The sequence below is a fragment of the Coccidioides posadasii genome, chromosome 1, assembly GCF_018416015.2.
Source record: "Coccidioides posadasii str. Silveira chromosome 1, complete sequence".
Taxonomy (NCBI): Eukaryota; Fungi; Ascomycota; class Eurotiomycetes; order Onygenales; family Onygenaceae; genus Coccidioides; species Coccidioides posadasii.
Window position 1 is genome coordinate 5,784,639 of NC_089407.1, and position 23,497 is coordinate 5,808,135.

Below are 23,497 nucleotides of genomic sequence, written 5' to 3' on the forward strand. Positions count from 1 at the left end.
CCTACTCCCCCAGCTAGCCAATCTAGCAACTCCTAGTCATCCTGGATCCTACAAACACCAAGCAGCCCCCGGCAGTTGCATAGGCAGGTGAATAAGATCAAGAATCTTATGGAGCAGGGGCTTGAGAGCTCACCCAGGGCTTAATGGAAGGATTTGACCAAATTATCAAGGCCTGTGAATATGGAATGGTCAACACCACTATTATGAAGAAGCAATATCAGGATATATTTGCTGCAAATGAGAAAGAGAAGCAAAAGCATATGGGATCTAAGCACCATATTCAATATGAAGGAGGTCTAACTAGGGAAGAGATTGCTGAGCTTGCTATTCCACCTGCTCAACCTGTTGAACAGTCAGTTGCCCAACTCTCTGAGCCCGCAGCCTCAGAGCCTGCATCACATTTGCGGGCACTACCAAGGTGTACGAACTGCCATATTTTAGGCCATACAAGAAGAAGGTGCTGTAGTCCTATTGCAATGTAATTTAATCTATTTAGGGGTTGTTGAGCGTAGATATTTCGGGTTAAATTCTAGTTAGTTGAGATGCCTTAATTTAATCTTTCACTTGGGGATTTCGCTCGCTTGTGGATTACGTTATAGTAACTAACTAAGTTAATAATATTTGTTTGTCAGAGTTTGTCAGATTTTAAACTTCTGCCAACTAAATGTCCACATTCTCTTCTGATTGCGCAGACCTGTTCAATTTCGTTGCTTGTACTCTGTACTTTGTAGCTATGTTTGATTGTTTCTAATAAGAGTACAGAGTACTCTGTATTTCTCAGCTAATTGCATTTTCAGAAGCTGCTTTTATCAAGTTCCCCCGTACTTATCCACACATTTGTTAATAGTCCCACAAGGTTGCAGCTATTGGAGAGTAAATATCTTCACCCTTCTTTTTATGTATCAACATTGGATGGCAATTCTTGAGGTTTAAGAAGCAGCCTTCATACTGATTGTTGTGAGGAGCTGCTTGACCCCAACTGTGAGTCCAATCCCTGGTTTTCGTCTAATATCTGCTCCTTTGCCATGCTCTGAGGAACACAAGGTTGGCAGTATTTGTGCTTTGGTCTGATGCTTTTGGTTAATTATACTTGCTGCTGACCTTTCAGACTGTTTCGATACATGTCATAATAGTCTGCCATGATGCAGCACAAATAATCTGTGTGTATTCAGATAATTGCAGGCCATATTCGAAAGGAGTTGGTACTCCTGCTTCGCAGCAGAATCGGCAACCGACCACACAATTGTTCCGCAAGAAGACAAAGAAGGAAGAAAAGTCAGAAAGTTAGATCAATTACGGTGAACAATCCCAATAGTGAGAAGCTTTTACTATCAAAACGAACTGCTACTCTTGCATCGATGTCCCACAAGCGCCGGCAAGGCGCTCTTGGTGCGTCGAAAGTACATCCTGAAGGGTCCATCGCAAACTTTGCTGCAGACAAGTCTCATAGCTTGGCCGAGAATTCGGTTGAAAATTTGGGTGCGACATCCTCTGGGCTTTCAGGGCTAAAGTCCGGCTGTCTCTCGAATGATGGAGGCAGAGTGGCAGGCGTAATCGGCACCAATGGAAAACATTTACATGGGAAGCCCTCTTTCACAGCGGAACTTGACGGGCTGCTTGCAGAGGGGAAGGCAGCTGCCGATATTTTGTCCGCAAGTGAAAGGTTGAATCGCACCAGTGACGGGACATCGTCACCTGATCCCTCCATTCACCCGGCCAGAGGGTATGATAAAACCAAACCGTCGGCCACATCTATCAACCTACACAAACACGCTAGTGTGAAAGAGCTTGGTTCTCCCTATATATCTTCTGCAACCCATGTGAAAAATATGTCAATCGCCTCCCACCACGATTCTGAGGCTCCAAATGGTGAAGATTTCTCATTTTCGGTGACTGAAGGCCAACCAAGTCGTAGAAGCACACATCACGGTCCTCATCACCGAGAAATACGGCTCTGCGAACCACCAGAAAGTATACCAGTGGGCTCTAAGAACTTTTCCCCGACGCATATGGCTTTGAGGCAGAGCATTATGGAGGGAATGCAACCCCCGCAGCCAGCCGTCCAAAGCCCACGTGTTTCTGAATTTGAGCACGAATTTCTGCAGTTGGAGCGAAGTGAGGTACAAGAGCTTCGTGAATGGCTCCAACTCACTGGCTATTATGATGAGGAATACCGTTCAAAGTCTCTGCGACGGCGCAAACGTCTGGCGGCCTTGGAGTTAGAAAGGGCTAAATTGATAAAAGAGGAGCAAGACGCACGTGAAGCATTGGAGAGACGCAACGATGCGTCTTTTCCTACATCTCACTTCAAACTAGACGTGAATGACACATTTCCCGGTGGACATGGCTCTCCTCACTTGACATCAGCAAATTCTATGCCCCAGACGCCCAAGGGAGCTGAGATGATTGATCGCACTCCTTCCATAAACCTCAACGATGGGAGTGTGGGAGATCCTGGCCGTGACGCCACCCCTGGTCCGTTTATCCACCCGTCAAGAGAGTTAAAATTGAAGCGATCAAGCTCCATCATGGCTTCTCCTCCGCAACAATCAATGAAGAAGCTACGCATGGAAAGATGGAACAAACATACTGAAGACCAAGGTTTGTCTCTTGGGTAATAGGAAATTTTAATTACTGACTTGATCCGACTGGCTGGAAATAGATGATCCAGACGCCGTGCGGCCCACCGAACAGTCCAGAACGGCTTTTTTTGAGAAACCGCAGCAGGATACCCAGCAACATGATTGTAAGTAAGGAGAGTTAGTCAGATCCAGGACATGTAAGCTGACAGAAAGGATCCAGTCAGTACCACAAACCAGCCCGGTGGATGGGGGGATATTCCAGAATCTAGGGGCTATGGAGGGAGCGTGCCCAGCCGTGGACGTGGACGTGGCCTCCCTCCAATGCGACCCCGTGGCGGTGGGCCTTCGCAGAGTACCCGTTCCCAGTACGTGTTAGAGAATCCTCGGATGATCCTAGGAGCAGGAGGTAGATACGGTTGTCCTCCATTCACCTAACTTACTCACGTCGAGGTTGCTAATCGGTGTTAATAGAAACGAAATTCTTCATTCTAAAGAGCTTGTCACTCGAAAATGTGATAGCATCACAGCACGAGGTAAAATTCCGTCTTCATGCTTGTTTCGTATTACTGACATTGGACAGGGCACTTGGTCAACACAAGTGAAGAATATTGATAAGTTGGTGGATGCTTACAATTCAGCCCGCCATGTCGTCTTGTTCTTTTCTGTTAACCATAGCAAGGCATTTCAAGGCTTTGTAAGCATCCTTTACCTGCCGCCCAAGTGGCAGATGGACGTTAGTGATTAACGTTAGGCTCTTCTTTTAGGCATGTATGGAGTCTTTACCTGGAGATCCAGATGTTCCCATTCCAAGGTGGGCGGACTCATATAACTGGGAACCCAGTCCTCCATTCAGGGTCAGGTGGATCAATACGGCAGTAACCTCCTTCAAACAAGTCGCCCATTTGACAAACGCGTACAATGATAATATGCTGGTTTTCGTTGGTCGTGATGGTCAGGAGATTGAACCACGCTGCGGGCTGGAGCTTTGTTCTATTCTTGACCGCTCTGGGACCTTGTAACCTTGGATCAATACTACACTTAAGGCCGGCACCAGCTCTTTCATCCATATTGCTCCAGACAAGACTACTCGATGCTTGGTTGAGCGATGGGTTATCGGTTTTCAATATTGACGTTGACTTGATGCATAAAAGTATCACTCCACGCAATCACATTATTATGATGTACTCCGCATAGTGGGCTTCTACCTTATGGATCAGATATGTATGATCCAACCCACTACTATTTTATGACGCTGGAACTCCATACTCTTCGGTGAATCTTCAGCTTTCTTTAAAAGATTCCTTCTTCTAAATCGTGACAGCCAAATACGCTGCCCGGCGACGCGAAACCAGTCATCAAAGAGAACTTTCGAGATTGTTCAACCGTTACGGAGTAGATTTCGCAGCAAAACGGACAGAGAAGATTGCGTGACATGTTACATTTGCGCCGGATCTAGTTTGCCAGATTTCTTGGGAAATGTTTGGCAGTTATCACAGCTATCCCGCACCACAATTAGAGCATCAACAGTTTTTGATGGTTGATGTCTCCTGCCGATCGGATAACTCCTTTCCTTCTTTTTGATGTCGGGGGCAACTGTCCATCCACTCCTTGAGACACTAGGTAAATATTTTCTTTATATTAAACAGATCAATCGCTTTCTGTGGACATCACAGTTCAAGAAAAGGGTACAGGGAATACAGAGAGAGAAGCGAAGGACAGAAGAGCGAATCGGAACCTTTTTGAACCTTATGATACACATAGTGTTCAATTACTTGATTTCTTAATGAAGTACATAAATCAGAATTGCAGAGGGTGTTTGAGGGCAAATGCTTATACTCGACACTTTTCAACGGTGGCTATGGCTCAATTGGCTGAGCTGATGAGCCGTTGAAGAAGCGGTTCAGTTACTAGAGGGATCCATGTAGCATAACTCCCATAACAATGGAGGAACACATGCCCGATAAAACGCCCGCTGTGTTGAAATTGATACCTCATTCTAGTGTCTCGAAAGGCACAATAGGCCAAATTTCTTTCAGCCATTGTGATGTGCTGCCCCGTCATTATCCCTGATAGCTTTCCGCTGCAAGTCCACAATATCCAGTCTTGATGGGAATGTTCCCTTACGAGCTCCAGCGCCCAAGAGGTAGTATCAATAAGGATAGCATATGGATGGATACGCGTGGTAGCCACAGTCATTTGGCGAACCAACAGGTGGGATACAGGGATCTGGGAACAAATCTTTTAAAAACTAGGCTTCATTCTGACAAATATGAATGTAGGTATCTTTACACTGATATCAAGCTGTGCTCAGAATGCCATGTTGCTAACTGGCGGCTAGAATGGGTCATAGGGAGGTTTTCCACCGAATTTGTGTGACGTTTTGCCCGGATTGAGAAAGCTTTTCCACTAAAGGTACCGATATCGATGACGCCTTAATCTAATTCAAAGCGCAAGTTGATTTGGTTCGCGTACGAGTCCTGTATGGTAAGCGACATCGATGCCACCGAGCGCCACCGTTTCAGTTGCTGCTAAGCTCAAGGTATCCCCGGAGTAAAAGTGACCCCCTTTCTCACCATTCTTAGCAGCTTGAACTTTCATCAAAGGACCAATCATGACAGATTTTATTTCATTATTCATCTATGTAATTGGGGCATTCAACATATCCTAGGTTTATTCACTGTCATTTGCACGTGAAAGCAAGCCCAATGTTCTGCTGTTTCAGGTCTCTCACCCTCACACAAGGCCCAAATCTCACGTCGGTGGATCATAAGGTGTGTACATGAAAGTTTGTCAAAAAAAATGAAGAAATAAAACAGAGAAAAGAAGATGTTGGCGCCTCGACACCTTGAGCACCATAGATGAAAATTTGCATGGTAGACCTAATCTCTTGTGCGAGAGGGATAAATTGAGGCCGTTCGCTATTGATCGTAACTAAGAAAAAAAGGAAAGAAAAGAAAAATGAAAAGAGAACGACAAGTCAAGAACTAAAGCCAAAAAAAAAAAAAAATGAAAAAATAAAAAAATAAAAGGATCGTAACTCATCTTATATTCAAATCCATCCATCATTACCAAGCCCCTGAGAACGGTTTTGCTCGTTTCTAGCATTGCTATTCCCGGAGATTCCAACATGGAAGTCAATCTTTGGTGGTGCGTCACCCACAATGCCCAGCTTCTTGGGACTGCCGCAACCTTTGATAGGGCTTCGCGGAGTGGACGGCGGTGCGTCTCGTGGAGGACCCTCACGTACAAACTTATAGTCCCACTCATCGTCGGCAGCGGCGGATACCCAGACTTTAAGTGCTTCATGGACGGCCGGATACAGCTTTTCCTTGCAAGTACGAAGGCTTCGGCCCATAACTTTCTCTAGGCCGGACGCGCGAAGATGAGTTCGCAGCTCGTTCCGTTCCTCAATTGTTGGCAACGATGCTAAAAGACCGTTAATAAGATCCAGGTGGGTGGCAAGATAGTTTGTAGCGTCCCATTCAACCCCACCAATATAGGGAGCTGCGGGAACGGGCGTATGAGGGGGAGGAAAATATCGTTGGATAAAAGGTAGCGAAGAATCTTCTGCTTTTGCCACAGGTACCACATTGAAATGGTGAAGGAATATCCAAAACACCTCTTTTGTCACGTTACTCATTTCCTTGCACCACAGCTGGTACGGACGCGCCTGGTGCATCTCGGCGATGAAGGGTAATGGCGCTGATTCCTTGGGTGGCTTTGGGTCGTGCATGTAGGACAGGATAGTTCTAGCACGAGTAGCCACTTCTTCAAATGTTGCAGATGACAGGTGGGAGAATAACAAGCTGATTATTATGTTCCGGGTTGCAAATTCACTGGGACCCTTTTTCTCCTCTCCAAAGAGCATCCGCAATAATGTGGGGAATAGGTCATCTCCTATCTTGCAAAGTTGATGAAGGGCTGGAGAGGTCGTGCACAACGCTTTGATACAAAGAAGGACTTCGTGCAGTAATACATCTTCATGCTCCTCCCTGGAAGAAATATTAGTTAAAAAGATGCTCCATTGACACCAAGATGTAACCATACCTCCATTCAACCTTCAGTATTCTATACAAAAGGTCGACCAGCTGCTCCATTCCTCCATGAGAAATGAATGACTCCACCCAAGATATGGTTTCATTTCGCAAAAGTATACGGAGCTTGTGAAGCTTACTAACTTCAACAATCTCCGGTTTCTGTACCTCTTTCAGATAATGAACGAAATCGGTCGGGTCTGCGATGAGATCAGGAGAGGGAAGAGCGGGGTTCAAACCCCCAGATGGTAAGCGCGAAGGTATTGACAGGTCTGCAGACTTTGGGCGCTTCTGGGAACTCGAATGGTCAGGCTTTTGTCTTCTAAAAGAAGGCAAATCGACTTTCGCAGACACAAAACTACCACTAAGGGGTCGTACTTTAGTTCCCCTATTCTCTGAGCGTCCAAACGAGCTGTCTTTGCTCTTGGTTCGCTTGTGCGAAGTTGTCACAAATTGTCTTTGGGCGGAAGCAGATGCAGAAGAGCATTCGCCCTCAATCTGATTTTTATTGATAAAGTCGGCCTTGATATTGGTGTTCAAGGATCTCATCCTGTCGCGCATATTATGAGGTATGTTTCGTGCGTCCTTGGCCAATGGTTAGTTCCCACTCTAAATCGGATTAGTTGACGTGGGACTTACCAAAAGGCGTTCGAATTCACTGTCAATTTCTTTTGGATCTACTGGTTTAGGTTTGTCAAAATTCTTGTCTTTAGCACTAAAAGCTGCAATTGCAGCCATGACCCGGGAGCCTCGATTCCCATTTGATGACTTTCGGTTTTCAGAGGGTGGGCGTTCGGCTAAAGGATGCGTCCGAGACGCATTTGACTTTACGCTTCCCGCAGACGGGCTTCGCCTGTGTATTGATTGTAAAATGTCCTTCACAGACGAGGTGCTCGAGGAACCATACTCCGATTTCGGTCTCCATTTTGAATCAGGACGTTTTGTAAGGGATGGTTGTTGGAAATCGTAGAAGTTTCTTTGACTGGAAGGAGAATAGCCTCTTGGTGTGTAGAGCGACATTTCCTCCTCCACAGTCCTCCCGGAGGAAACATAGCGGCTAGATATCTGACTCTGGATAGACTGGGCTCGTGAACGAGGAATTGGTGGAGGTGACATATCGTTAGAGACTCTGGCCATGGTAACGTTTTCTTTGTCTTCTTTCTCGCATGAATTGCCTTTTTTCCCTCGTTGTGACCTCTTGAAAATCCCCGACAGACTGGTAGTGGACTTCGTCTTTTTCGGCTTTTTCTGCTTTGAGCCATTCTCAGCACTGGGGTCCTTTGCTTCAGATTCCATTTTATCTTTATCTTTTAAAAGTGATTTGAGAGATACCGAGCTCTTCGTCTTTTTATGAAGACCTATCTTGCTCGATTCGTCTGGGTGATTCTGCTTTGAGGGTGAACCATTTGCCATTCCTTGGTTGAGTGTACGTTCTGACAGCTCTCCAAGAGGATGGTTGATCTGGAAGTGAGAGTGATCTGTTGGAAGGATCCAGTTTTGAACGGGCGGTTGGTTTTGAAGGGAGTAAGAAGGTGAAAGGAAGGCAGGCTGCGATTTTCGACGTGATTTTGGCGGAAAGATAGACTTTAGGACCGACTTTTTTGGCTTGTCAGCGTTCTCGTCCCGAAATTGCAGTGGAAAATCCAATCTGGACGCCATTGTCTGCCAACTCGCTCATACTCATCAGTGTCAGCCGCACCTCCCGACGAAACGCGTTCTGGGTGGGTTATGGTTGATATATACCTCTGATAATGCTGCAGCTCCAATGCTAAGGTAAACAAATCAAAGACTCGAGGAGACGCTTTGAGTTGAATGCGACGTAGGAATAAAAGATAGATGTCGTCACGTCATTCGATGTCTAGATCAGAGATGTCGACAGTTCATCATGCGTCTTAGAGGGTACAAGTAAACAAGAAAGGCTTTGAAAGGGCGGACGTTAGTCGGTGAACGGGTGTTATAAAGATGGAGGTTACCTCAGGCCTCGAAGGCACGGCAATGACAACAATAAACCAACGGCTGTCTTGCTACCGTCGCGTTTCGTTTTAGGTTGACAGGGGTGCTGGGTGCCGTCGAGCATGATGATGATAAGACGGGTTGTCATGGCAACGCGCAGATCTCCGTTATTAGGTAATCATAGTTCTCCCGGACCGACAAATATCCGGCGACCACCACGGTTTGTGCTTACATAAGAGGTCACTTCGAAGCTTATATTTCTGCCAAGCAAAGCCAAGACCAGTTAAGATTTGAAACTTGAGCCCCACTACGCTCTGCCCAGGTACTAAGTACCCCGTACAAATTATATTGATCAACGTGTTACCTAATATGTGTGGTGGGAGTCAGGAGAATGGCATCGTGACCTGTGGTATCCGCTGGCCCTTCTGGCGCCGTTCATGTGCACGATGGAAAAGTTTAGAAATAGCAGCATCAAAAAGGGCTTTTCTCGGGTCGAAACTTGTTTCGACCCGCGGACTTGACGACTTCTTTCAGAGGAACGAAACGAACTCTATTATTCTCGCCGTTGATAAAACACAATCCAACGTAATCACCCAGTACATCCATAGCCGTACCCCAGTTAAAACCCCGCGCCCCTACGTCTGCAGCACGTCAATTGTTTTAAAAACAACCTTCTTGACTACACGAACCTCGCCTCGAGCACGTCTCGCAACTTAGTCCTGTGCAGAGAGTCACCTACGATGAATTGCCCTTCACGTACCGATAACCCTTCTGACAACCCAGGCTGGAACCAGAGCCCTCCCCTTCTGACCGCCGACCTTACCACCCGCAAAGACCTAAACGGAATGGCTAACATGAGAGTGCGCAAAGGAAAAGGAACCGGGCCAAATGGAACCGAATTGAACCCCGGGCAAGATATACCGTCCAAAAGCACCGATGAAGATGAACCAGGCGCTCATTCCGCGGGGAAGGATGCGCACGCGTCTACGGTAGGAGAGCGGGAGGTAGGCCTGGAGGAGGATGTGGATAACAGACGTATTTCGAGCTCATCCTGGCCGAATTTCCACGGGTACTCTGGGGGTGCCGGATCTGGGAACCTGGGTAAATTTGGCCCTAGAGAGTTGATCCATCGCTTAGTTAAAACATTGCGAAAATTCGGCCAGTTTATCGGGCCCGGTTTTCTGATTGCCGTCGCTTATATTGATCCGGGAAATTATGCCACCGACGTTGCTGCCGGAGCGTCCACTAAATATTCCCTTCTGTTCATCATCTTCATGTCTAATGTGATTGCCGTCTTTCTTCAATCGCTATGCATCAAACTTGGGAGCGTTACCGGGCTTAATCTGGCAGAAAATTGTAAGGCCCATTTGCCCAAGTGGCTCAACATCTTGCTATACGTTTTGTCAGAGGCTGCCATAATTGCTACAGATATAGCTGAAGTAAGATTTCCTCGTAAACCTTGATGATTGTGGGATATGTCTAACCTAGGGTGCAGGTGGTCGGATCTGCGATTTCGCTTAATCTACTCTTCAACATACCACTCGTTGCGGGTTGTGCCATCACTCTTGTTGATGTCATGGTAATATTGATCTTTTACAAACCTCATGGAACAATGAGGGCATTGCGAGCCTTCGAATTTTTTGTCATGGCGCTCGTATTTGGTGTCGTGGGTTGCTTCTGCGTCCAGCTGTCCCTTATCAAAGAGTCCAGTGTAGGGGAAATTTTCAAAGGGTATTTACCCTCTGAAGCAATTGTCAAGGATAATGGGTATGTCTAAACCCCTCTTTCTATCAAAGCATATTGCAGTCACCAGTGTATTAACAGAGCTGTCAGTCTATACTTAAGCTGTGGCATTCTCGGTGCCACTGTTATGCCTCACTCCATCTTTTTGGGAAGTGGAGTTGTGCAATCCCGCCTCAGAGAGTATGATATTAATCGCGGATACATCGATCCATCAGTGCAATATGGCAATACCTATGAGGATAAATATCGGCCTACAGTTCACGCGATACGCGGATGCCTCAAGTACTCGGTACTCGAACTGGTCCTTTCACTTTTCACATTTGCCCTATTCGTGAACAGCAGTATCCTTATTGTTGCCGGAGCATCGCTTTCTGGTTCCGAGGCCAGTGATGCAGACCTGTTTGGAATCCACAGGCTTCTTTCCGAGACCATCTCGCCTGCTGCCGGTACTGTCTTCGCAATCGCCCTGCTTTTGTCTGGAATTTCCGCAGGAATAGTCTGCACTATTGCCGGGCAAATGGTTAGCGAAGGGATGCTTAATTGGAGCGTAGCGCCCTGGCTCCGGAGATTCATCACTCGATCCATCAGCATCATTCCTAGTGTCATCATTGCGGCTGCTGTGGGCAAAGAGGGTTTAAACGCTGCTCTAACTGCATCACAAGTTGTTTTGAGCGCGATGCTTCCTTTCGTCTCTGCCCCACTTATTTATTTTACGTCGCGCTCCCGGTATATGACAGTGGAGGCGGGGTTAATGACTGGAAATTCTAATCCTGAGGGCCAGGAAGTTGAGGCTGTGTCTATGAAGAATAATTGGTTGGTGACCATTCTAGGTGTCTTGATCTGGATTGTCATCACTGTTTTGAACATTGCACTGCTCGTCCTTGTGGGTATGGGCAAAGCATGAGCATCTGCTGCTTATGGTGAGCATTTTCTCACCATGCTTTTGTGGCGGGTTATACTTTTCACCTGTCATGAATAGCTCTTAAATTTGACAAAACATGTTTTACCTGCATTAATAAGATGCAATTCGACAAAGTGTTATGTTTCCCTTTCAGCTTGCTGTTTTCAATTTGTTTAGCCAAGTAAACAAGTACAGAGTAATAGCTTAGGATATGGACGGGTTATCCATATTAGTGCTGTCGAGACAGTTTAGGCAAAGAAAAGCATTCTCAAAGACACCGGGTAGTTAGCTAAAATTGACTGGCTTTATGCTTTTCTTCATAATTTAAATAGGCTTGGATCTGGGGGGGGAATAGAAAGCCCCTAAAGCACCAAAAAGTTCAGTGGGGAGAAATGAAATAAGTGCAAATTGGATATCATTCAATTCCACCTGCAGCCTCTTTAACCTTGTTCTGTTCTGGTGGTTCATCGATGAATGACGGTGGGGCAACTTCGTCCTGCATGAATGACGGCAACCCTTCTTCGGGAGAAAGCATTACTTCTTCATTTAACATTTCCAGCTCCGCATCTAACTCTGCCTCGTCCACATCTTCCGGTATATCATACGAACGGCTGATACTATCCTGTATCTCATTCCCAATATCCATCAAATCCTGCATCTCATCCTGCAGACGCTCGATCTTATCAACATCGATCTTGCCATACTGTTGTCTCAGCGTCTTCGTAGTCGTCTTCATCGCATCCACTGTGGTCATCACATTCCGTAGATTATCCTGCATCATGCCCGCTTGCTCCATATTCCAGGATTGCTGGGTTAATTGGTCTCGCTGGGCTTCATATTGCTTGCGTCGCTGGAGGACTTTGAGGGCTTTCTGACGGAGGGCAGATTTGCCCGGGCCGTCACGCATCTTGGAGAGTTTGGACTGGTAGGTGGATAATTCCGCGTTGAGTGCAGCGAGCTTGACGTCTAGGTTGGAGACGCGGGCTTCAACCTGGAAGGTAAGTGTTAGCCTGGCTATGAAGTGGCGGAGTGTTGGGGGGTGGGTACGAAGGTGTGCTTGCATTTTGTATGGCGCCGTCGAGGCTGGGCTTGGGAGCAGCGCTCTTTGCGCCGAATAGCCGGTTCATTTTAAGGAGTGGTTATGACTATGAATTCGAGACTAAAGCTGCAACGAATTGATGAAGATTAGTTGGGAGGAGCTCCACGCAGGAGTACCACAGGGCTGGGATCACGAAAATCTGTCTGGGGCGTTAACAGTAACAAAACTTGTAGCTATGAGAACCAAGTGTGGATTAAGATAGATTGTCATAGACAGTCATTCCGGTGTTCTTCTTAGTGTTGGTGGCATGTTTGTCCATAATTGCTTGGTGACGAGGAGCAGCGAGCGACGACAGATTATGTCATGAGGGCCAGCCACGGCGGGGCTGAAGACGTTGGATATGTGGCATTTAAGGCATTTGAGATGCCAAGCCGTGGCATCCAGGGAATCACCGGGCCAGTCACATGATATGCCGGACGGTCAAGGTTGACTTCGCGCGAAAGGTCACTCGCCCAGCAGCAGACTAGGCCGGACGCCACAGTGAGATCTTATCAAGAGCACTGGTTCACGTTAATCAACAAATCAGTTTGGCTTCAGTTGGCACACCTGCATCAACTGAACATTCTATGATATCTTTGCAGTTTTTTAGGTTCGCGTTTCCTGTGGATCTGTGATTTCACTTCTAGCCGCACCTACAGCCAGCCCCAGAACCACACCAACCGATTTCGCCAACTACGAAATACGTCTATCAGATATCAACCATCAAGCAGCTGACGACAGTACATTTGCACGATTCATCTTGAATCATCTCTTAATCCATCTCCTATTATACCCATATTTGCTTTGTTGTCACTCCCTTTTCAATGGTATTGCAAAGAGGTACGTCATCTTGTCCGTTGGTCATGGCCCCTCTCACCTGGCGATGCGCCTTATCCTCTGTAACGTTGAGATATCTCTTTCTCTGTAGATTCATGATGATGATACTAATAGCCTGCCAACAGCGCAACGTCGCTTTTAATCTTCGTTTCACACACCTGTCCATCCTGCGATCTGATTAATGACATTTAGTCTGGCTTCGCGCTCTCTGTGTCACCTTGAAGTCCTGGCCGCTATACAAATTGATAAAATCCCTGAGCGATATCGAACATAATTGCTGGAACCTGGACGGCAGGTTGTGCGTCAGTTTTTCTGGTCTGCTGACTAGAAAAGCGTTGTGCTCAAAGGGGCGATAACCCATGATTGTTGCCTGCTGTCCACCATTCACAATTTCCCCCCTTCCTCTCTAGATACATCGAATCAGCATCATGTTCTGGCGGTATGGCGGATACGCGAATATTTCGCCGATTAACACACTACTGGACAAGCCAGATGTTACCGTTGAAGAGGTCCTGGATGAGTCGGAACTATTGCATGAGATGAAGCAGCATAACACCAAGCTGATAGAGTTCATCCGCGAAGATCATGTCCTGAAACGCATGTTGGAATACATTGTTTCGCCTAGCCTTTTAAACAATGAGGACCATTACGATAACGAAGATATAAAGGCTTGCGGAGAAAGCAAGTCGAGCGATCGCGACTTGGAGAAAGCTGTTTCGGGCGAAGGAGACGTCGAACCGAAAAGTACAGTAACCCAACAGTTGGACGGATTAGGCGCAGACCTCGACCCGGAAGAACTGGAAAATGCCGAAAAAGCTCGACTTAAGTACGCATACATCTCTTCGGAGGTCCTCTCTGCACCTGCTTGGTCCATAATAGAGGCCATGATGCTAAATGAGGAATCGCTTCGAATCTTCTGGCAGTTCTTGCACGGGACAACACCCCTTGATTCATTGCAGTCTAGCTATTTCTATAAGGTTAATGAAGTCTTGCTTGATCAAAAGACACCGGAAATGCTTTCGTTTGTCATGTCCCTAGATGGCATTATCGAGACGATGCTGAGGCACGTGGATAACCCATCTGTGATGGATTTACTTTTGAAGATTATTAGCTTGGACAAGCCCGAGGCTGGTCTGGTGGTTACAGAGGTGAGGGCCTTCCTACTACCCTCCCCATCCATTGGTACCAAGCGATTTATCGTCAGGCTAACATCACACTTATTAATCAGTGGCTCTATTCGAACAACTTCATACCAATCCTATTATCCTATATTTCGACTGAACACTCTGCTTCGACACAAACATCCGCTGGTGATTTTCTCAAAGCACTCATTACAATATCTGCAAATGCGGCACAAAATGAACAACCTTGTATTGGTCCAAATAGTCTTACTCGCCAGTTAGTCTCGGAACCATGCTTGCGAAACCTGATCTCTATAATGCTACAAGGCGGAAATCCTCTCGTTGTCGCAGTTGGAATTGTGATCGATGTTATCCGCAAAAACAATCCAGATTATGACCCAGAGCCACCTGAGGGCCGGGATGCGACACCTTCCAACCACGACCCCATTTACTTGGGAACCCTTCTGCGCATATTCGCTGACCATGTTCCTGACTTTATGAAGTTAATTCTCAGTTCAGACCGAACGGTTAATGAGGGTGGCACATACAAGGTAATCGAGCGAGGTCGGTTAAGCACAGCATGGGGATCAAAGGTCGAGCCCCTAGGATTCGATAGGTTCAAAACTTGCGAACTCATGGCAGAATTGTTGCATTGCAGTAATATGGGATTACACAACGAGATTGGTAGTGATGAATATATGCAAATACGAGAGAGTGAACGAGAGCGCCTACGAAGCTTGGGAGCCTTTAGTCGACAAGATGAAGACTCCGGTTTGCTGTATACCGAAAATACTAATGAATTCGGCAACGGAATATCGCCCTCGGCGCTTGGTTCAGGCTCCCCCGACGAGATCAGAAGAATTGATAGCTCCAATACGGGAGAAGAAGATGGTTTCGAAGACGTTGGCTCGGCTAGTGTCATTTTGGAAGCCAAAGGCATTCCTGAAAACACAAATGAGCAGGATACCAAGTCATGCGTTGGCACCTTCACTCATGTGCGCAAGTTGGGAGTGCGTGACGATCTAGTAGACGAGCCTCTTACTCCTCCTCGAAATGAGCCTTCGTCGACTGAGAAACTCCCAGAAAGGCCACCACCACCCTCAGCTGGTGTTTCTGAACAAGAAGGGCCAACATCACCAACATCTTCTGGGTTAACTGAGAAGGTTCAAGGCTTTAAATTTGAGTCCATTAACCAAAATCCTACTGAGTCGCAGAGTTCAGATCAAGTTACCTCCGCACTAGCCTCAAATGATACAGCTCAAGAAGTTACCTGTGACCAAGATCAGCCATCCAGGCCAAACCATCTTCCTACCCCTTCGCCATCTCCAGCAGCCAAGGTTCCTCCGATAGCAAAGAACCAAAAACAAGAGGACGGTTCGAATGATTATGCTTCATGTGGTCAACAGCTCCTCAGTCCAAGCCAAAGAGAAAAGTTTGTTCAATATATTCAAGAAGATTCAAACGGTCGTCCAGTCGTCGGGGATTACTTAAAAATAATGTTTTATAAGCATAATGTTTTACCCACGATATTGGTGAGTGGGCCACCAGTATCCCTTTTTAACGTCTGACTTAGGCTAACTGATCATTTTAGTCGTTTTTCTTTCGTTTTCCTTGGAACAACTTTCTTCACAACGTTGTATACGATGTTATTCAGCAGGCATTGAACGGCTCCATGGAACAGGGCTTCAATCAGGCTTTAGTGGTAAATCTATTCGAGGAGGCTGAGATCCCGGCGCAAATTGTCAAGGGTCAACGCGCGAACGACGAAGCTGAGGCTGCGAAAAAAACACGGCTCGGATATATGGGACACTTAACGCTCATCTCCGAAGAGGTTGTTAAGTTCACAGAACGGCTCAGCCCAGAGGCATTGCCCAAAGAGATAATGAAAACCGTATTACATCCTGATTGGGTTAATTTTGTCGAGAATACCCTTGCCGAGACAAGGGAACGTGATAATGCCATCCTTGGCGGCGTCAAGCCGGATATGTCAATGGGCCATCGGCAAGCTGTTTTGAACGCGATCAGTGGAGGTCAGGGGCTGGGTACATCTTCTGCACTCACTAATGCCGGCTTGAACGGATCGATCCCAAGCTCTGGTTTCGACGGTTTGAATTTCTCGAATCAAGGAACGGTTTCCGGTGGAGTCTTGGGCTACGGAGCGGGTACCGCTTCGCTATTCAGTGGATTCGGCAGCTCAAGTGATGACGAAGACGAAGAGATGGAAGATCCCGAGGATTTACATCGTGGCTTCCAAAACACAAATAATGATGGGTTAGACTCTGCAAATGTGGGTGAAAGTTCCTTCGAAGATATTGACATGATGGATCAGTGATTGGGAGAGCATGAATTCCTTTGACGATTTTCATAAACATTTTCTGATGGTCACATTACCTTGCACTTTACGACATCATAACTCTGTCATGTGTTTTTGCCAGCGATTTGCATCCGATTATTCTCCTTCGACTGGCGTGCATATGTTCATATTTCACAAAAACACTTTAATTCCCCCCCCCCCCCCCCCTTCAGATACCTACGTTTGGGCGTTCCTTTTTTTTTTTTTTTTTTTTTTTCCTTGTCTTTTTGAGCTTATGCATGCTTGGATCAAGCTTTTCGCATTCTACAGCATAGCTGGCGGATCATCATGGTTCTAGCCTTTCTTCTTTGCAAAATAACACTACTACTTTCCTCTCATGTTTCGGCTTCTGAATAGATGCGAGAAAATGTGTTCTCATCTACAGCTTTTTCTCGCTCTTTGTCATATGTACATGCACTATTGTTTAATTCCTATTTTGTCTCTAGGTCTCCTTTTGCATCTTTTCACCTTTGTTTCCGGAGCTAACCCACTTATTAGGGAGCCGATGGCCCGACAAGTCGTCCGATTTCGATTCTTCCTCCCCCTCCTCCCACGTCTCTTAGCAGTGGGCCCTCGCGTGCTCGACGACAGCTTGCCGCCCGTCTAGCTGCTCAAAAGGAAGCTGCTGAAAAGGCTGCATCTGCATCTGGAAAGGATGCTTCGGATGCCAAAAACCAGAATGAGGTTGTTCCAGATGGCAGACCGGGTTTCTCCAACCAAATGGAAGACTCTTCCGGGACCGCCCCGACGAGCAATCCGTTTCTCAGTGCGGATGACGACCGAGACCTAGACCCCAACGCTGACCTAGAATTTGTATCGCCGTTCGCAATGCCTGGAGAAGGATCGTCGTCGCCGCGACACTCATTCTTTTCCAGTTTCCAGCCGCCAAGTGCGTATTCGTCAAGTTCGTCTGATGATGACGAAAGCATCGAAGCAGTCCAACGTAACTACCGCCTTCCACTTGAGGTCTACGACGACGACGACGAAGTGGGGGATATGGTCGAGCCACCTACTGGATTCAGCTCGTATTCGGACGACGACGATGAAGAAACGCTTATCCGAGAGACCATTGGGTACTCGGATTTTTTCGGTCGAGAGCGCTACGCAAACAGCACGACCTTGTCTTCGAATAACAGTGGGCAACACGACAATAGTGATGACGAAGATGAGGGTTTGGTAGAGATCCTTGTGCCAGGGAGGAGGACTCCTTCCAATTAACACGCTGTCTGCTTGATGTTACGGATCTCTTAAGTCTGTTCAACTTCGATTCGTTGTCCGGACGAGTGTCCGACATCAGGTATATGCATAGGCCCCTTACGATTTCTTGTAGAGAGTGGTGCCATCTGTTGTTTTCTCACTGTCTCGATAGATCTGATGCAGCCCGGGAGGGGGGAGGATAGATTCGTTTTGTGATACCAATCGGATACTCTATGGGGATAGACCAAAGGGAGGGAATGGAGGGGAATAAGGTTGTTGGTTCTTCTGCTTCTGCTTCCTGGGTTCTACTTGCTTTATGACGGATGATTCTGACGCTTTGATTTTCTTACTGCTGGCATTTGGGAAAGGTCTTTTTTTGGACTGTTGCTTCCTCCGCTTCTTCTTCGCCTTCTTGTTCCCTTCCTGTACATACATTGTATACTACCAGAGCAGATGGTGATTTTTATTGCAAGTGGGAAATTCCACCCGTCCGTTCTTGTCTGCCAATACCGTCCCATGCAGTAAGTTGATGGCTACAGTAATCTGTCTTGTTCGCATTTCTTGACGACGAAGCCTATTAGGACTTTTTGAGTTTTCCAACTACCACATATTTTTAACCGCCGAATTTTGGGAGGAGCAGAGGCGCAGAGGCTTTCGAGAGCACAGTGTCAGGTTACTATGAGTGCAGAAATAGGATCCATGTCACTCCAGGTAGAGCGAGATATGGATGCCGATGCATCTGATGGGTAAGTCATTTTATTTTTGTGATTTTCATCTTGTCTTGTCTGGTGTGGCATTTTTCTTTTTGTTTTTTCTTCGCCCCTCCTTTCATCTGAAGAGGGACGACGAAGCACTAGGCAATGATATCCGTGTTGAATGCCAGAACTGAATATGCTACTTCATCCTTTTGAAATGGCTAGATCTTGCTGTCTATCATCATTCATGAGCTTTTCAAGGTGTTACATTTATTAGTCAACACCTTAGTGGCATGGAGTGCGATGTCGATCCTGCGACATCAACTTGTGTGATTGGAACAACCTCTCTGGAGACTACAGGGATTTTCATTCTATATCTCTTCCTGACATACTCCGTACATACGCTTGAATTTCAGATGCTGAAGCAATGGAAACAGATCACTGATCCCAACCCAATCAAGTGCCAATTCTGATTCGCCTCCGAGATCCTCGCCAAAGTCTTTACTAGAGTGGGTCAAAGAGCTCGGGGGAGGCCTCGCCGACGGGATTCAATTAAGCACTGATCCTGTAAAGGGGCAATGCCTTCGTGTTCAGCATTTCTTGCCCGAAAATCTTGCCAGCGGGACATGTATTGCATCTTGTCCCATCCAGGCAACGATGTCTGTTGCGAACCTGGAGAAGATTATCAAAGGCGTCCCGTCACACGGCTTTCTATGCTCGCCGGAATTCCTTCCTGCGGTGAAGGAGAAGGGTGCATTGGCCTTTTTACTAATGGATCAATATCTTTTGGGGGATGAATCGTTTTGGGCTCCGTATATCAGAAGTCTTCCGGAAGATAGCCAACTCACGAGACTTGAATATTACAGTGACGAGGATCTAGAATGGCTAGAAGGAACTAATTTGCTAAAGCTACGCGAAAATATGCTTATAAAGCTGAAGACGACGTACGAGGTTGGGTTGCAGATGCTCAAGGAATCTCCGAATAAAAACACAAAAAACTACACTTGGTAAGTTCTCTTATTTCAAGAATCTGCTGGGATAAGTGTACCAAATAAGATTTTTAGGGAGCGATTTCTTTGGGCGTCCTCGATAATTATATCTCGCGCGTTCTCGTCCGAGGTCCTAAAAGATTATGTCAAAAATTCCAAATCAATTAATGTAACTGGAGGTGAATTTTCAGTTTTGGTACCATTACTCGACATGACCAACCACCAGCCCCTGGCACAGGTGGAATGGAGGACTTCACAGGGCGTGGTTGGCCTCATCGTGCACAAAACTCTCCTCCCAGGTCAAGAAGTCCCTAACAACTACGGACCTCGGAACAATGAACGCTGTACGTGCAGCACCTTCATGCAATATAAGCTCTTTACAAAATGGATACTGACATTGTTAGTGATGCTCAACTACGGATTTTGCATCCCTGGTAATATATGTGATTACCGGGAACTTTCCCTAAAGCCTCCAGCTGGCAGCCCAATACTTGTAGCCAAGAAAGAGCAGTATAAACGCTTTGCTACGCCAGGATCCATTCCAAATGAGGATAAATATTACGTCTATAATATATTTTACCCCTTGCCTTCTCAGTGTCGAACGTTGGAGACCTCCGTCTTTTCTTTGGGCTTATTAGATGCGGTGGCGGTGATGTCAGCCAATCGTCGAGAATTAGCTGACCTGCAGATCGAAGAGAACAGAATATATATTCCATTCGAGAAATACGGCGGCTCCCGATGCCTTCTTTACGGACTTGGCCAATTGATTAAGATATTGATGCAAAATGTTTTGATGATAAAAACCAGCGCGTGTTTCAAAAGGGAGCCGAAAAATTCAAAGCAGCACAATGCGACTTTCTATAGGGAAGGTCAAATGTACATATCGGAGTGTGCCATCGCGATTGCCGAATGGACGCTGCAACGAGCAAAGAGTGTGGAGATATTATGCTCTGATTATTCTAGCTGGTTCGATATCCTCATGAAGGCTCTTCCCGAGCGGCGATTTAACCAAAGAGTCTTGAACAAAATTCAGTCGCTAATCACGGACCATCCCTCGAGCTTGAAACACGGTGGGGAGTTGTTCTATGGAGATGCTGTTTCCCAGACCCTTGCCCGAACTGCGAAAGAGCCCTTCAAAGCCTGTGTTAGAGGTATTCTCGAAGCTATGGGTGACCCGAAGGGAGACATTCCGACCCCATTCGAGACGAAGCTTGTTTATACGATATTCATATGTTTTTGTGCTGCAGCTTACCGAAACATCGATCAAAACGCAAATTCATCGGACGATGAGGACCGCGGTATTCTTCCGGCTCGTCTCCGACAGTGGGTTGCGTTCTTGATTGAGCATTATCCAGAACCACCGCAAGATGTACGTTGGGTTCTCGAGGACGATGATGCAGAGAAATCGTTAGACTCTATAGAGAAGATATTCAAGAAGACACGACGCCTGAAGTATGGGCTGTTTCCTTTGGAATACCTGATCAACAGCTGGAAGGTTGTTGACCGGATGTATTGGTTATCAGGCAATTGGATGCGGTGGGCTTGGCTCATTACCAGGGACGAGACTGTGGATCTAGCAAGAAGCCCACTGTCCTTTTTGATGGGTGTGGAATCCGTGCCGAGAACATTAGATCAGGCGCCCGTCGATAGCTACCTTTACATTCCACATGATCCGAGGAGCGTTGAGGCCAAGTAAAGGCGGATATCGCATCTATAGAGGGGAAAGAGGTCGATATGGCAGCTGCATGTATTTATACTCACTGCATTGAGACACGAGCCGTAATGCATCATTTTATTTTTCTTTGTCTTGCCGTCGCAGCACCTGCTGCGATCCCAACGATATTGTTTAAATTTTTTTTTATGTCGCTGGTTTTTTCGGTCGCTCGGCAGCCCGAATGGTCAGCATCACGTGACATACTTGTTTCTTGCCAATCAGAAGAGGCGGAAATACCATCAACATCCACGAAACATCATCTTTCACGCCGAACTTCACCTCCACCCGTCGCTCAATTGGAGCTCAGAAACAAGAAAAAGAGCCCATCATGATCTCCAGGGCAGTGGTGGCTCCCACGACCCATTCCATCTCCCACCTCTCGTCGCGCGCCCTCTCGTCCGCAAGTGCCGCGGCCGCCACCAGCACCGCTCGCTTCCCATCCTCCCAGAAACAGTCTGCACAGCAGCAGAAGCAACCGCAGCAACTCCAGACCCAGCAGCAGCGCCAATATGCTACCGTTCAGGACCCCGCAGCGGTGCCTCCGCCCAGAGTCCACGGAGGATTAAAAGATCAGGACCGCATATTTCAGAACTTGTATGGTAGACATGGCCCGGATCTGAAGAATGCGATGAAATGCGGCGATTGGTACAAGACAAAAGAGATTTTGCTGAAGGGACATGATTGGGTGCGCTTTCTTCTTGATCTTCCGCTTCTTTGAAAGTATATGATGATTGCTGACATACGGTTTGGTTTTTAGATCATCTCCGAAATTAAAGCTTCCGGACTTAGAGGGAGAGGAGGTGCTGGTTTTCCTTCGGGGTTGAAATGGGTATGTATGGATTTTGGCTCGGTGCAAGTTATGCCAATGATTTACCTGCGGGATTAGTTGCTAACTCTTGACCATCTGGGTTGGTAGTCTTTCATGAATTTCAAAGATTGGGACAAGGACCCACGACCTCGATATCTTGTCGTAAATGCCGACGAGGGAGAGCCAGGAACATGCAAAGATCGTGAAATTATGCGAAAGGACCCCCACAAGCTAGTCGAAGGATGCCTCGTGGCCGGCCGTGCGATGAACGCCACCGCCGCTTACATCTATATTCGCGGAGAATTCTACCACGAGGCGACGATCCTGCAGCGTGCGATCAATGAGGCATATGAAGCTGGTCTGATTGGAAAGAATGCTTGCGGCTCTGGCTATGATTTCGATATCTATATCCATCGGGGGATGGGAGCCTACATTTGCGGTGAAGAGACGTCATTGATCGAATCCATTGAAGGAAAGGCCGGAAAACCACGCCTAAAGCCTCCGTTTCCTGCCGCGGTTGGTCTATTCGGCTGCCCCAGCACCGTCACAAACGTCGAGACTGTTGCCGTAGCACCAACAATTTGTCGTCGTGGAGGTAAATGGTTCGCTTCTTTCGGCCGTGAGCGCAACCAGGGAACAAAACTTTACTGTATCTCTGGTCATGTCAACAACCCTTGCACCGTCGAAGAAGAAATGTCCATTCCTCTCCGCGAACTCATTGACCGTCATTGCGGCGGTGTCCGAGGCGGTTGGGACAACCTTCTTGCCGTCATTCCTGGTGGATCATCTACCCCAATCCTCCCTAAACACGTCTGTGATGACCAAATCATGGATTTCGACGCCCTGAAGGACTCCCAATCTGGTCTTGGAACAGCTGCCGTCATCGTTATGGATAAATCTACCGACGTTGTCCGAGCCATTTCCCGTCTCTCCTATTTCTACAAGCACGAGAGCTGCGGCCAATGCACACCATGCCGTGAGGGCAGTAAATGGACTATGCAGATCATGCAGCGCTTCGAACGCGGTCAGGCCCGCGAGCGTGAGATTGATATGCTCCAGGAACTCACCAAGCAAGTTGAAGGCCACACTATCTGCGCTCTTGGTGAGGCTTTCGCCTGGCCTATCCAGGGTCTCATTCGTCATTTCAGACCAGAGCTTGAGGCTAGAATACAGAAATTCGCTCAACAAAATGGTGGAAAGCCTGCATTTGCTGGTGGCTGGGATCCTTCAGCTCGGGATGCTGGCAAACTTATCTCTCCAGGACAGTAGATGGTGTTTCGATTGGAGAGGTTCCATGGCAAAATTCGAGGTATAGAATATAAATCTTCCTAAACTGGGATGATACGATCCTAGCTGAACTGATCCAACCTACATTTTTCGTTTGTTGTGCTTCCCATATACTGCTTGTACTTACCTTTTGCCATTAGGATTTCTATATTGTACAATGAAATGAGGTTAGATTCTGAAATTATTTTGTGTGTGATGTTAAGTA

General features: G+C 46.9%; 7 protein-coding genes across 8 annotated transcripts; 5 read left to right on the forward strand and 2 right to left on the reverse strand.

Annotated features, from left to right (window-relative positions):
* Nucleotides 1–1,103: 1,103 nt before the first annotated feature.
* Nucleotides 1,104–3,784, forward strand: D8B26_001684 (uncharacterized protein). Its single transcript, XM_003065658.2, has 6 exons — nt 1,104–2,601; nt 2,663–2,746; nt 2,803–2,997; nt 3,054–3,115; nt 3,163–3,276; nt 3,347–3,784. Exons 1-6 carry the CDS (start codon nt 1,359–1,361, stop codon nt 3,599–3,601), a joined length of 1,953 nt encoding a protein of 650 aa, XP_003065704.2. The 5' UTR covers nt 1,104–1,358; the 3' UTR covers nt 3,602–3,784.
* A 1,847-nt stretch (nt 3,785–5,631) lies between these two features.
* On the reverse strand, nt 5,632–8,275 carry D8B26_001685 (uncharacterized protein; the record flags this gene model as incomplete). Its single annotated transcript, XM_003065659.2, has 3 exons — nt 5,632–6,574; nt 6,630–7,201; nt 7,256–8,275. The coding sequence occupies 3 exons, from the start codon at nt 8,273–8,275 to the stop codon at nt 5,632–5,634; spliced, it is 2,535 nt and encodes an 844-aa protein (XP_003065705.2).
* A 1,034-nt stretch (nt 8,276–9,309) lies between these two features.
* On the forward strand, nt 9,310–11,216 carry D8B26_001686 (uncharacterized protein; the record flags this gene model as incomplete). Its single annotated transcript, XM_003065660.2, has 3 exons — nt 9,310–10,008; nt 10,065–10,336; nt 10,394–11,216. 3 exons carry the CDS (start codon nt 9,310–9,312, stop codon nt 11,214–11,216), a joined length of 1,794 nt encoding a protein of 597 aa, XP_003065706.2.
* Nucleotides 11,217–11,488: 272 nt separating this feature from the next.
* D8B26_001687 (uncharacterized protein) lies at nt 11,489–12,340 on the reverse strand (the record flags this gene model as incomplete). The annotated part of the gene is made up of 2 exons (XM_003065661.2): nt 11,489–12,204; nt 12,275–12,340. The coding sequence occupies 2 exons, from the start codon at nt 12,338–12,340 to the stop codon at nt 11,629–11,631; spliced, it is 642 nt and encodes a 213-aa protein (XP_003065707.1). The 3' UTR covers nt 11,489–11,628.
* A 911-nt stretch (nt 12,341–13,251) lies between these two features.
* Nucleotides 13,252–18,314, forward strand: D8B26_001688 (uncharacterized protein). 2 transcript variants are annotated; one of them, XM_066123611.1, is made up of 4 exons: nt 13,252–14,276; nt 14,357–15,781; nt 15,841–16,536; nt 17,101–18,314. In XM_066123611.1, exons 1-4 carry the CDS (start codon nt 13,557–13,559, stop codon nt 17,818–17,820), a joined length of 3,561 nt encoding a protein of 1,186 aa, XP_065979686.1. In that variant the 5' UTR covers nt 13,252–13,556; the 3' UTR covers nt 17,821–18,314. The 2 variants fall into 2 exon arrangements, with proteins under 2 accessions (XP_065979686.1, XP_065979687.1); XM_066123612.1 differs by lacking the exon at nt 17,101–18,314 and having other exon boundaries at nt 15,841–16,719.
* A 103-nt stretch (nt 18,315–18,417) lies between these two features.
* On the forward strand, nt 18,418–21,290 carry D8B26_001689 (uncharacterized protein). Its single transcript, XM_003065663.2, has 4 exons — nt 18,418–18,545; nt 18,956–19,501; nt 19,559–19,827; nt 19,888–21,290. Exons 1-4 carry the CDS (start codon nt 18,478–18,480, stop codon nt 21,177–21,179), a joined length of 2,175 nt encoding a protein of 724 aa, XP_003065709.2. The 5' UTR covers nt 18,418–18,477; the 3' UTR covers nt 21,180–21,290.
* Nucleotides 21,291–21,446: 156 nt separating this feature from the next.
* Nucleotides 21,447–23,460, forward strand: NDH51 (NADH dehydrogenase [ubiquinone] flavoprotein 1, mitochondrial). The gene is made up of 3 exons (XM_003065664.2): nt 21,447–21,882; nt 21,955–22,026; nt 22,114–23,460. The coding sequence occupies exons 1-3, from the start codon at nt 21,526–21,528 to the stop codon at nt 23,272–23,274; spliced, it is 1,590 nt and encodes a 529-aa protein (XP_003065710.2). The 5' UTR covers nt 21,447–21,525; the 3' UTR covers nt 23,275–23,460.
* The last annotated feature ends 37 nt before the right edge of the window (nt 23,461–23,497 follow it).

Bases quoted from the DNA above. Each gene is read 5' to 3' on its own strand.
- D8B26_001684 (XM_003065658.2), top strand. From the start codon at position 1,359: ATGTCCCACAAGCGCCGGCAAGGCGCTCTTGGTGCGTCGAAAGTACAT. The intron at 2,602-2,662 runs GTTTGTCTCTTG...GGCTGGAAATAG, and splicing joins CAAACATACTGAAGACCAAG to ATGATCCAGACGCCGTGCGG. The intron at 2,747-2,802 runs GTAAGTAAGGAG...GAAAGGATCCAG, and splicing joins GGATACCCAGCAACATGATT to TCAGTACCACAAACCAGCCC.
- D8B26_001688 (XM_066123611.1), top strand. From the start codon at position 13,557: ATGTTCTGGCGGTATGGCGGATACGCGAATATTTCGCCGATTAACACA. The intron at 14,277-14,356 runs GTGAGGGCCTTC...CTTATTAATCAG, and splicing joins CTGGTCTGGTGGTTACAGAG to TGGCTCTATTCGAACAACTT. The intron at 15,782-15,840 runs GTGAGTGGGCCA...TGATCATTTTAG, and splicing joins ATGTTTTACCCACGATATTG to TCGTTTTTCTTTCGTTTTCC.
- NDH51 (XM_003065664.2), top strand. From the start codon at position 21,526: ATGATCTCCAGGGCAGTGGTGGCTCCCACGACCCATTCCATCTCCCAC. The intron at 21,883-21,954 runs GTGCGCTTTCTT...TTTGGTTTTTAG, and splicing joins TGCTGAAGGGACATGATTGG to ATCATCTCCGAAATTAAAGC. The intron at 22,027-22,113 runs GTATGTATGGAT...CTGGGTTGGTAG, and splicing joins TTCCTTCGGGGTTGAAATGG to TCTTTCATGAATTTCAAAGA.
- D8B26_001689 (XM_003065663.2), top strand. From the start codon at position 18,478: ATGAGTGCAGAAATAGGATCCATGTCACTCCAGGTAGAGCGAGATATG. The intron at 18,546-18,955 runs GTAAGTCATTTT...AACCCAATCAAG, and splicing joins GATGCCGATGCATCTGATGG to TGCCAATTCTGATTCGCCTC. The intron at 19,828-19,887 runs GTACGTGCAGCA...TGACATTGTTAG, and splicing joins ACCTCGGAACAATGAACGCT to TGATGCTCAACTACGGATTT.